The 12,676-nt window shown below is 46.4% G+C and overlaps 1 protein-coding gene across 2 annotated transcripts in view; it reads left to right on the forward strand.

Moving 5' to 3' along the window:
• l(2)37Cb (lethal (2) 37Cb) overlaps window positions 1-12,676 on the forward strand; it is a 53,819-nt gene that overhangs the window by 3,789 nt on the left and 37,354 nt on the right. Inside the window, exons 1-2 of one of the 2 annotated variants that reach the window (XM_070082412.1) lie at window positions 3,427-3,504; window positions 11,947-12,168. In XM_070082412.1, coding sequence (XP_069938513.1) covers window positions 11,967-12,168 — 202 coding nt within the window. In that variant the 5' untranslated portion in view covers window positions 3,427-3,504; window positions 11,947-11,966. Of the gene's footprint in view, window positions 1-3,426; window positions 3,505-11,946; window positions 12,169-12,676 lie in introns of those variants that run through there. The other variant, XM_053774007.2, reaches the window with a different exon arrangement.

Consider the following 12,676-nt stretch of genomic DNA (forward strand, 5'->3'; position numbering starts at 1 on the left):
AGGAGAAGCCAGGGAATGGGTTAGTCACCCAGGATAACCCAGGGGGTGGGTTAGTCATTCAGGATAACCCAGGGGATGGGTTAGCCGGCCAAGATAACCCAGGGGATGGGTTACTCACCCAGGATAACCCAGGGGATGGTTTAGTCATTCAGGATAACCCAGGGGATGGGTTAGTCATCCAGGATAACCCAGGGGATGGGTTATTCACCCAGGATAACCCAAGGGATGGGTTAGTCATTCAGGATAACCCAGGGGATGGGTTAGTCACCCAGGATAACCCAGGGGATGGGTTAGTCATTAAGGATAACCCAGGGGATGGGTTAGCCACCCAATATAACCCATGGGATGGGTTAGTCACCCTGGATAACCCAGGGGATGGGTTAGCCAGCTAGGAGAAGCCAGGGAATGGGTTAGTCACCCAGGATAACCCAGGGGGTGGGTTAGTCATTCAGGATAACCCAGGGGATGGGTTAGCCGGCCAAGATAACCCAGGGGATGGGTTACTCACCCAGGATAACCCAGGGGATGGTTTAGTCATTCAGGATAACCCAGGGGATGGGTTAGTCATCCAGGATAACCCAGGGGATGGGTTATTCACCCAGGATAACCCAGGGGATGGGTTAGCCACCTAGGATAAGCCAGGGGATGGGTTAGTCACCCAGGATAACCCAGGGGATGGTTTAGTCACCAAGGATAATGCAGGTAATGGGTTAGTTATTCAGGATAACCCAGGGGATGGGTTAATCACCCAGGATAACCCAGGGGATGGATTAGTCACCCAGGATAACCCAGGGGATGGGTTAGTCACCCAGGATAACCCAGGGGATGGGTTAGTCACTCAGGATAACCCAGGGGATGGGTAGGCCGCCCAGGATAACCCAGGGGATGGGTTAGTCACCCAGGATAACCCAGGGGATGGTTTAGTCATCCAAGTTAACCCAGGGGATGGATTAGTCACCCAGGATAACCCAGGGGATGGGTTAGTCACCCAGGATAAGCCAGGGGATGGGTTAGTCACCTAGGATAACCCAGGGGATGGGTTAGACACCCTGGATAAGCCAGGGGATGGGTTAGACACCCAGGATAAGCCAGGGGATGGGTTAGTCACCCAGGATAACCCAGGGGATGGGTTAGTCACCCAGGATAACCCAGGGGATGGGTTAGTCACCCAGGATAAGCCAGGGGATGGGTTAGTCACCTAGGATAACCCAGGGGATGGGTTAGACACCCAGGATAAGCCAGGGGATGGGTTAGACACCCAGGATAAGCCAGGGGATGGGTTAGTCACCCAGGATAACCCAGGGGATGGGTTAGTCACCCAGGATAAGCCAGGGGATGGGTTAGTCACCCAGGATAAGCCAGGGGATGGGTTAGTCACCCAGGATAATCCAGGGGATGGAGTAGTCACCCAGCATAACCCAGGGGATGGGTTAGTCACTCAGGATAACCCAGGGGATGGGTTAGTTATCCAGGATAAGCCAGGGGATGGGATAGTCACCCAGGATAAGCCAGGGGATGGGTTAGTCACCCAGGATAATCCAGGGGATGGGTTAGTCACCCAGGATAATCCAGGGGATGGGTTAGTCACCCAGGATAACCCAGGGGATGGGTTTGTCACCCAGGATAACCCAGGGGATGGGTTAGCCACCCAGGATAACTCAGTGGATGGGTTAGTCATTCAGGATAACCCAGGGGATGGGTTCGTCATTCAGGATAACCCAGGAGATGGGTTAGTCACCCAGGATAACCCAGGGGATGGGTTAGTCACCCATTATAACCCAGGGGATGGGTTAGTCACCCAGGATAAACCAGGGGATGGGTTAGTCACCCAGGATAACCCAAGGGATGGGTTAGTCATTCAGGATAACCCAGGGGATGGGTTAGTCACCCAGGATAACCCAGGGGATGGGTTAGTCATTAAGGATAACCCAGGGGATGGGTTAGCCACCCAAGATAACCCAGGGGATGGGTTAGTCACCCTGGATAACCCAGGGGATGGGTTAGCCACCTAGGAGAAGCCAGGGAATGGGTTAGTCACCCAGGATAATCCAGGGGGTGGGTTAGTCATTCAGGATAACCCAGGGGATGGGTTAGCCGCCCAAGATAACCCAGGGGATGGGTTACTCACCCAGGATAACCCAGGGGATGGTTTAGTCATTCAGGATAACCCAGGGGATGGGTTAGTCAACCAGGATAACCCAGGGGATGGGTTAGTCACCCAGGATAACCCAGGGGATGGGTTAGCCACCTAGGATAAGCCAGGGGATGGGTTAGTCACCCAGGATAACCCAGGGGATGGTTTAGTCACCAAGGATAATGCAGGTAATGGGTTAGTTATTCAGGATAACCCAGGGGATGGGTTAATCACCCAGGATAACCCAGGGGATGGATTAGTCACCCAGGATAACCCAGGGGATGTGTTAGTCACTCAGGATAACCCAGGGGATGGGTTAGCCACCCAGGATAACCCAGGGGATGGGTTAGTCACCCAGGATAACCCAGGGGATGGTTTAGTCATCCAGGTTAACCCAGGGGATGGGTTAGTCACCCAGGATAACCCAGGGGATGGTTTAGTCACCCAGGATAAGCCAGGGGATGGGTTAGTCACCTAGGATAACCCAGGGGATGGGTTAGACACCCAGGATAAGCCAGGGGATGGGTTAGACACCCAGGATAAGCCAGGGGATGGGTTAGTCACCCAGGATAACCCAGGGGATGGGTTAGTCATCCAGGATAACCCAGGGGATGGGTTAGTCATCCAGGATAAGCCAGGGGATGGGTTAGTCACCCAGGATAAGCCAGGGATGGGTTAGTCACCCAGGATAAGCCAGGGATGGGTTAGTCACCCAGGATAAGCCAGGGGATGGGTTAGTCACCCAGGATAAGCCAGGGGATGGGTTAGTCACCCAGGATAAGCCAGGGGATGGGTTAGTCACCCAGGATAAGCCAGGGGATGGGTTAGTCATTCTGGATAAGCCAGGGGATGGGTTAGACACCCAGGATAAGCCAGGGGATGGGTTAGTCACCCAGGATAACCCAGGGGATGGGTTAGCCATCCAGGATAACCCAGGGGATGGGTTAGTCACCCAGGATAACCCAGGGGATGGGTTAGCCATCCAGGATAACCCAGGGGATGGGTTCGTTACCCAGGATAACCCAGGGGATGGGTTAGTCACCCAGGATAACCCAGGGGATGGGTTAGCCATCCAGGATAACCCAGGGGATGGGTTCATCACCCAGGATAACCCAGGAGATGGGTTACTCACCCAGGATAACCCAGGGGAGGGTTAGCCACCCAGGATAACCCAGGAAAGTCAGTGTGTCATAAAGGACTGTCTGTCATATTTCCATTGTGGTCCTTCAGTCTTGTCCCTGAGGGTGCAACCCACAACTGTCCACTAATACCCTGGTACCCACTTACTGCTAGGTGAACAGGGACAGCAGCAGGTGTAAGGAATCATGCCCAGTGTTTCACCCTAGCAGAGGATTGATCCTGGACCCTCAGTATGTGAGCTCTGGCTAATTAAGTCTTAATACAGAGACTGCTAATGAGTATAAGTAGCAACAAGAAGTGAGATGTTAGTAGTAATAGAGATGGTGGTAATAATAGTAGTACAGGTTGGACATCATTAATCTGGCATTCGGTAATTCAGTTCCATCAGTAATCCGGCACTAATTTCAGCTAGCATAATTTCAAATTTCCAGGGTCACCACACCAACCTGCCGCTGCTGTTTGGTGGTGCTACTTGCTGCATAATTCATTCCAATTTCTTTTTCTCCATTTATTGTTATAGCCTGCTCACTTTTAGCCCTAGCCATAGTTCCGATGAATAAAAGAAATACTTCTCATTGTGTAAAGCATGTACAGTGGACCCTCGCCTAATGCTATTAATACGTTCCTGAGAGGTCAACGTTAGGCGAAATTATCGTTAGGCGAATTAATTTTCCCCATAAGAAATAATGGAAATCAAATTAATCCATTCCTGACACCCCAAAGTATGAACAAAAAAAAATTTTTACCACATGAAATATTAATTTTAATACACACAAACTGAAGAAGACATGCACAGTTACATGACACTTACCTTTATTGAAGATCTGGTGATGATTGATGGGATGGGAGGAGGGGAGACTCTGGATGGTATTAATGTTTAGAAGGGGAATCCCCTTCCATTAGGACTTGAGGTGGCAAGTCCTTTTCCGGGGTTACTTCCCTTCTTCTTTTAATGCCACTAGGACCAGCTTGAGAGTCACTGGACCTCTGTCACACAACATATCTGTCCACAGAGGCCTGTACCTCCCATTCCTTTATGACATTCCTAAAGTGTTTTACAACATTGTCAGTGTAATAGTTACCAGCACGGCTTGCAATAGCTGTGTGAGGGTGATTTTCATCAAAAAAGGTTTGCACTTTAAGCCACACTGCACACATTTCCTTAATCTTTGAAGTAGGCAACTTCTTCAATTTCTCTATCCCCTCCTCCGAAGCAGTTTCCTCATGTGTGGCCTCTTGCTGTTGAAGATGATCTAGCAGCTCATCAGTGGTTAGTTCTTCATTGTCCTCCTCCACCAACTCTTCCACATCCTCCCTACTAACCTCCAACCCCAAGAACATAAGAACATAAGAAAGAAGGAACACTGCAACAGGCCTACTGACCCATGTGGAGCAGGTCCATGTACCCCTCCCCCCCAGATTAGACCAATGACCCACCCCCGGATTATCCCAATGACCCACCCAGGGTGGTCATCCCCACTCAAGGATGGAGCACTGTACCAGACCCAGCAGCACAAGCTAGTCAGGTCCAACTCACACCCACCCACACCCACTCATGTATTTATCTAACCTATTTTTAAAACTACACAACATTTTAGCCTCAATAACTGTACTCGGGAGCTTGTTCCACTCATCCACAACTCTATTACCAAACCAATACTTTCCTATACCCTTCCTGAATCTGAATTTTTCCAACTTGAAACCATTGCTGCGAGTCCTGTCTTGGCTGGAAATTTTCAGCACACTATTTACATCCCCTTTATTTATTCCTGTTTTCTATTTATACACCTCGATCATATCCCCACTAATTCTACGCCTTTCGAGAGAGTGCAGATTCAGGGCCTTCAGTCTTTCCTCATAGGGAAGATTTCTGATACATGGGATCATCTTTGTCATCCTCCTTTGTACATTTTCCAGAGCATTTATATCCATTCTGTAACACGGTGACCAGAACTGAGCAGCATAGTCTAAATGAGGCCTAGGACTTCCCCAATGCCACAATGGATTCCTCAACTGGCATAGGATTCCCAGGGTTAGCCTCAAACCCTTCAAAATCCCTTATGTCTACACATTCTGGCCAGTTTCTTCCAAGCAGAGTTCAAGGTCCTCTTAGTCACTTCCTCCCAAGCCTTACCTATAATGTTTACACAATTGAGGATGCTAAAGTGATGTCTCCAAAACTCTCTTAGAGTCAATTGAGTTTCTGAGGTCACTACAAAGCACCTTTCAAACATAGCTTTTGTGTACAGTTTCTTGAAGTTGGAAATGACCTGCTGGTCCATGGGCTGCAGGAGAGGAATGGTATTAGGAGGCAAAAACTTGACCTTAATGAAGCTCATTTCCGCAGAAAGCCGCTCTGCCACGTCTGAAGGATGACCAGGAGCATTGTCTTATACCAGGAGGCACTTAAGGTCTAATTTCTTTTCAATTAGGTAATTTTTCACAGTGGGGGCAAATGCATGGTGTAACCAATCATAGAAAAAGTCCCTAATGACCCATGCCTTAGTGTTTGCGTTCCACAGCACACACAAATTAGCCTTGAGGACATTGTTTTTCCTGAACACTCTGGGAGTTTCAGAGTGATACACCAATAAAGGGTTCACTTTGCAATCACCACTAGCATTGGCACACATCAACAGAGTAAGCCTGTCTTTCATAGGCTTATGTCCTGGGAGGAGTGCCTTTTCCTCCTGGGTAATGTAGGTCCTGCTTGGCATTTTCTTCCAAAACAGGCCTGTTTCGTCACAATTAAACACTTGTTCAGGTTTCAGTCCTTCACTGTCTATGTACTCCTTGAATTCCTGCACATATTTTTCAGCCGCTTTGTGGTCTGAACTGGCAGCCTCACCATGCCTTATCACACTATGTATGCCACTACGATTCTTGAATCTCTCAAACCAACCTTTGCTGGCCTTAAATTCACTGACATCATCACTAGTTGCAGGGATTTTTCTAATTAAATCGTCATGCAGCTTCCTAGCCTTTTCACATATGACCGCTTGAGAGATGCCATCTCCTGCTATCTGTTTTTCGTTTATCCACACCAATAACAGTCTCTCAACATCTTCTATCACTTGCGATCTCTGTTTCGTAAACAAAGTTGCACCTTTGGCAAGAACAGCTTCCTTGATTGCCGTTTTCTTGGCCACAATAGTAGCGATGGTTGATTGGGGTTTTGTGTACAACCTGGCCAGCTCGGAGACACGCACTCCACTTTCATATTTAGTAATGATCTCTTTCTTCATATCCATAGTAATTCTCACTCTTTTTGCTGTAGGGTTGGTACTAGAAGCTTTCTTGGGGCCCATGGTGACTTATTTTGCAGGTGCAATCACTAAAAAGGCTGTGATAATATGAAATGTTCTGATTGTATGCTTGGAAGCGACTGCGGTGGCTGGCTTTTAACCACTGGCACCCACGGAACAAGTGAGGCAGGCTCAGGCCGCACGTGGACGCATCTCAAACGAATCACGTTGAGCGAGTTTTTTAGTGCTAGCCGAGGCAAAATTTTTGCGTTAAAATGTATCGCTAGGTGGATTTAACATTATGCGATGCATTCGTTAGGCGAGGGTCCACTGTACACTGTACATTGCCCATAAAAGATAAGGTGGCTTTGAAGCCACTGTCGGTCACCTCAGATAAGCTGTGACCAGTAAATTTGGGCCTACATATGAGAGAGTAGGTCTGTGTGGTAAGTGTGCATTATATAAAAAATACTCTGTAACACACAGTGCATAATGAGAAAAAACCTGCGACTGTGTTTATGGTGTCAACCTGAATTTGTGGTGTATTTTTTGTATGGTTGTATTCTTGTTTTTTGGTCTCATTTGATAGAATGGAAGATATATTACAGAATTATTATTATTATTATCACACTGGCCGATTCCCACCAAGGCGGGGTGGCCTGAAAAAGAAAAACTTTCACCATCATTCACTCCATCACTGTCTTGCCAGAAGGGTGCTTTACACTACAGTTTTTAAACTGCAACATTAGCACCCCTCCTTCAGAGTGCAGGCACTGTACTTCCCATCTCCAGGACTCAAGTCCGGCCTGCCGGTTTCCCTGAACCCCTTCATAAATGTTACTCTGCTCACACTCCAACAGCACATCAAGTATTAAAAACCATTTGTCTCCATTCACTCCTATCAAACACGCTCACGCATGCCTGCTGGAAGTCCAAGCCCCTCGCACACAAAACCTCCTTTACCCCCTCTCCAACCTTTCCTTGGCCGACCCCTACCCCGCCTTCCTTCCACTACAGACTGATACACTCTTGAAGTCATTCTGTTTCGCTCCATTCTCTCTACATGTCCGAACCACCTCAACAACCCTTCCTCAGCCCTCTGGGCAACAGTTTTGGTAATCCCGCACCTCCTCCTAACTTCCAAACTACGAATTCTCTGCATTATATTCACACCACACATTGCCCTCAGACATGACATCTCCACTGCCTCCAGCCTTCTCCTCGCTGCAACATTCATCACCCATGCTTCGCACCCATATAAGAGCGTTGGTAAAACTATACTCTCATACATTCCCCTCTTTGCCTCCAAGGACAAAGTTCTTTGTCTCCACAGACTCCTAAGTGCACCACTCACCCTTTTCCCCTCATCAATTCTATGATTCACCTCATCTTTCATAGACCCATCCGCTGACACGTCCACTCCCAAATATCTGAATACATTCACCTCCTCCATACTCTCTCCAATCTGATATCCAATCTTTCATCACCTAATCTTTTTGTTATCCTCATAACCTTACTCTTTCCTGTATTCACTTTTAATTTTCTTCTTTTGCATACCCTACCAAATTCATCCACCAATCTCTGCAACTTCTCTTCAGAATCTCCCAAGAGCACAGTGTCATCAGCAAAGAGCAACTGTGACAACTCCCACTTTATGTGTGATTCTTTATCTTTTAACTCCACGCCTCTTGCCAAGACCCTCGCATTTACTTCTCTTACAACACCATCTATAAATATATTAAACAACCACGGTGACATCACACATCCTTGTCTAAGGCCTACTTTTACTGGGAAATAATTTCCCTCTTTCCTACATACTCTAACTTGAGCCTCACTATCCTCGTAAAAACTCTTCACTGCCTTCAGTAACCTACCTCCTACACCATACACCTGCAACATCTGCCACATTGTCCCCCTATCCACCCTGTCATACGCCTTTTCCAAATCCATAAATGCAACAAAGACCTCTTTAGCCTTATCTAAATACAGTGGACCCCCACTTAACGATCACCTCCCAATGCGACCAATTATGTAAGTGTATTTATGTAAGTGCGTTTGTAAGTGTATGTTTGGGGGTCTGAAATGGACTAATCTACTTCACAATATTTCTTATGGGAACAAATTCGGTCAGTACTGGCACCTGAACATACATCTGGAATGAAAAAATATCGTTAACCGGGGGTCCACTGTACTGTTCACTTATGTGTTTCACTGTAAACACCTGGTCCACACCCCCCCCCTACCTTTCCTAAAGCCTCTTTGTTCATCTGCTATCCTATTCTCCGTCTTACTCTTAATTCTTTCAATAATAACTCTACCATACACTTTACCAGGTATACTCCACAAACTTATCCCCCTATAATTTTTACACTCTCTTTTGTCCCCTTTGCCTTTATACAAAGGAACTATGCATGCTCTCTGCCAATCCCTAGGTACCTTACCTTCTTCCATACATTTATTAAATAATTGCACCAACCACTCCAAAACTATATCCCCACCTGCTTTTAACATTTCTATCTTTATCCCATCAATCCCGGCTGCCTTACCCCCTTTCATTTTACCTACTGCCTCACAAACTTCCCCCACACTCACAACTGGCTCTTCCTCACTCCTACAAGATGTTATTCCTCCTTGGCCTATACACGAAATTACAGAAGTAGATATAATTTTGATTGATTTCATGCCGGAAAGTACTGTACCTTAAAATTTAGCTCAAAGTAGCGGAAATATTTTTCTCGATGTTCAAGAATAAACAAATGACATCACCGTCCAATATGTGTCCAACTGGCTGATCTAATACATAGTCTCCAATGGGTTGACATTATTTATGCAGTTGTTACAATAATGCAGTGGTGTGCAAAACAGCAAGTCTTCTATTTTTTGTGTGAATAAAAATTCAGGCTCACTAATCTGGCACCCTACAGGTCCCGGTGATGCGGGATTAGCGATGGCCAACCTGTAGTAGTAGAGGTGGTGGTAGCAGCAGTAGTAGATGTGGTGATAGTAGTAGAGGTGATGGTAGTAGTAGATGTGGTGATAGTAGTAGAGGTGGTGGTAGCAGCAGTAGTAGATGTGGTGGTAGTAGTAGAGGTGGTGGTAGCAGCAGTAGTAGATGTGATAGTAGTAGAGGTGATGGTAGTAGTAGTAGTAGATGTGGTGATAGTAGTAGAGGTGGTGGTAGCAGCAGTAGTAGATGTGGTGGTAGTAGCAGTAGTAGATGTGGTGGTAGTAGCAGTAGTAGAAGTGATGGTAGTAGCAGTAGTAGAAGTGATGGTAGTAGCAGTAGTAGAGGTGATGTAGTAGCAGTAGTAGAGGTGATGGTAGTAGCAGTAGTAGAGGTGATGGTAGTAGCAGTAGTAGAGGTGATGGTAGTAGCAGTAGTAGAGGTGATGGTAATAGCAGTAGTAGAGGTGATGGTAGCAGCAGTAGTAGTGATTGTAGTAGCAGTAGTAGAGGTGGTGGTAGCAGCAGTAGTAGAGGTGATGGTAGCAGCAGTAGTAGAGGTGATGGTAGCAGCAGTAGTAGAGGTGATGGTAGCAGCAGTAGTAGAGGTGATGGTAGTAGCAGTAGTAGTGATGGTAGTAGCAGTAGTAGAGGTGGTGGTAGCAGCATTAGTAGAAGTGTTGGTAGCAGCAGTAGTAGAGGTGGTGGTAGTAGCAGTAGTAGAGGTGATGGTAATAGCAGTAGTAGAGGTGATGGTAGCAGCAGTAGTAGTGATGGTAGTAGCAGTAGTAGAGGTGATGGTAGCAGCAGTAGTAGTGATGATAGTAGCAGTAGTAGTGATGGTAGTAGCAGTAGTAGTGATGGTAATAGCAGTAGTAGAGGTGATGGTAGCAGCAGTAGTAGTGATGGTAGTAGCAGTAGTAGTGATGGTAGTAGCAGTAGTAGAGGTGGTGGTAGCAACATTAGTAGAAGTGTTGGTAGCAGCAGTAGTAGAGGTGATGGTAATAGCAGTAGTAGAGGTGGTGGTAGCAACAGTAGTAGAGGTGATAGTAATAGCAGTAGTAGAGGTGATGGTAGCAGCAGTAGTGGAGGTTGTGGTAGCAGCAGTAGTAGAGGTGATGGTAATAGCAGTAGTAGAGGTGGTGGTAGCAGCAGTAGTAGAGGTGATGGTAGTAGCAGTAGTAGAGGTGATGGTAGTAGCAGTAGTAGTGATGGTAATAGCAGTGGTAGAGGTGGTGGTAGCAGCATTAGTAGAGGTGGTGGTAGCAGCAGTAGTAGAGGTGATGGTAGTAGCAGTAGTAGAGGTGATGGTAGTAGCAGTTGTAGAGGTGGTGGTAGCAGTAGTAGTAGAGGTGGTGGTAGCAGTAGTAGTAGAGGTGATGGTAGTAGCAGTAGTAGAGGTGATGGTAGCAGCAGTAGTAGAGGTGATGGTAGCAACAGTAGTAGAGGTGGTGGTAGCAGCAGTAGTAGAGGTGGTGGTAGCAGCTGTAGTAGAGGTGGTGGTAGTAGCAGTAGTAGAGGTGATGGTAGTAGCAGTAGTAGAGGTGATGGTAGTAGCAGTTGTAGAGGTGGTGGTAGCAGCAGTAGTAGAGGTGGTGGTAGCAGCAGTAGTAGAGGTGGTGGTAGCAGCCGTAGTAGAGGTGATGGTAGTAGCAGTTGTAGAGGTGGTGGTAGCAGCAGTAGTAGAGGTGGTGGTAGCAGCAGTAGTAGAGGTGGTGGTAGCAGCAGTAGTAGAGGTGGTGGTAGCAGCTGTAGTAGAGGTGGTGGTAGCAGCAGTAGTAGAGGTGGTGGTAGCAGCAATAGTAGAGGTGATGGTAGTAGCAGTAGCAGACGTGATGGTAGCAACAGTAGTAGAGGTGATGGTAGTAGCAGTAGTAGAGGTGATGGTAGTAGCAGTTGTAGAGGTGGTGGTAGCAGCAGTAGTAGAGGTGGTGGTAGCAGCAGTAGTAGAGGTGGTGGTAGCAGCCGTAGTAGAGGTGATGGTAGTAGCAGTTGTAGAGGTGGTGGTAGCAGCAGTAGTAGAGGTGATGGTAGCAACAGTAGTAGAGGTGGTGGTAGCAGCATTAGTAGAGGTGGTGGTAGCAGCAGTAGTAGAGATAGTGGTAGCAGCAGTAGTAGAGATAGTGGTAGCAGCAGTAGTAGAGATAGTGGTAGCAGCAGTAGTAAAGGTGGTGGTAGCAGCAGTAGTAAAGGTGGTGGTAGCAGCAGTAGTTGAATGGCTAAACTCTCACCTCTGATCAGAGGTGCCTGGGTATCAATTCTCAAATGAATATTAAAAAAAAAAAAATGGAAGTCATTCAGGGTGATTCAGTTTTACCATTTGGTATTCTAATAAATGTGCAAATAAATACCGTATAGTAATCGTATATTTTAATAGTCTTTCACTTTAAATTTGGTAGTTTTTGTTGGCTGTACAGGTAATTATCATGTTATATTGCTCTTTCATTTCTAAAAATATATATTTTACATATGCTATCTTTACAGTTCTAGAGTACTGTATCAAGATGGGGGACGCCCTGAAGTCATGGGTTAGTCATCGACTGCATGATGTTATGGGAATGAGTGACTCCACTGTTGCTGAATATCTCATACTTATAACAAACCGACTACCCAATAAGAGTCATGTGTTGGCAGAGCTCAAAGAAGAAATTCCGATAGATAGTGCAGTAGAGAAATTTGTTGGAGAACTTTGGGACAAAGTTAGAGGTGAGTACAGATTGGTAATTCAGTAGGTTGTGTTCAAGGTAATATCAGTTTGTGCAGGATGTATCAGCACGTGGATTAATACAATATCTCAATAAATTTACACTACTGTATATGGGAATACTTCTTTTTCAGCATTCCAAGCATCTCCCACTGAGGCAGTGTGACCTGGAAAAAAAAAAATTACAGTAGACCGTTAATTAAAGCAGTTTCCTTTAAAACGTTTTCTCCGTTACACTATTATCAAATTGCAGCATATTTTCGTTTTATACTTCATAAAATTCAGTTTAAACGATTCTGCTTCTCAGTAAGAAAAAAATTTCAGCGCCACAAGCTGGACAGCAGGGATGTTTCCCTCTTTGTAGTGAGTGCTAGGCAGTCTGCCTGTGGGTCAAGCCATTGTCTTTTATGGGGTAGGTCCTAGTTTCCTACCCTGCCACCTCTGTACCAGTGCTCAGTATATACCTGTCCAGTGCAGTACCCAGCATTGTCTCTGAATCGGGTTTTGGTC

This window comes from Cherax quadricarinatus, chromosome 7 (genome assembly GCF_038502225.1).
Source record: "Cherax quadricarinatus isolate ZL_2023a chromosome 7, ASM3850222v1, whole genome shotgun sequence".
NCBI lineage: Eukaryota > Metazoa > Arthropoda > Malacostraca > Decapoda > Parastacidae > Cherax > Cherax quadricarinatus.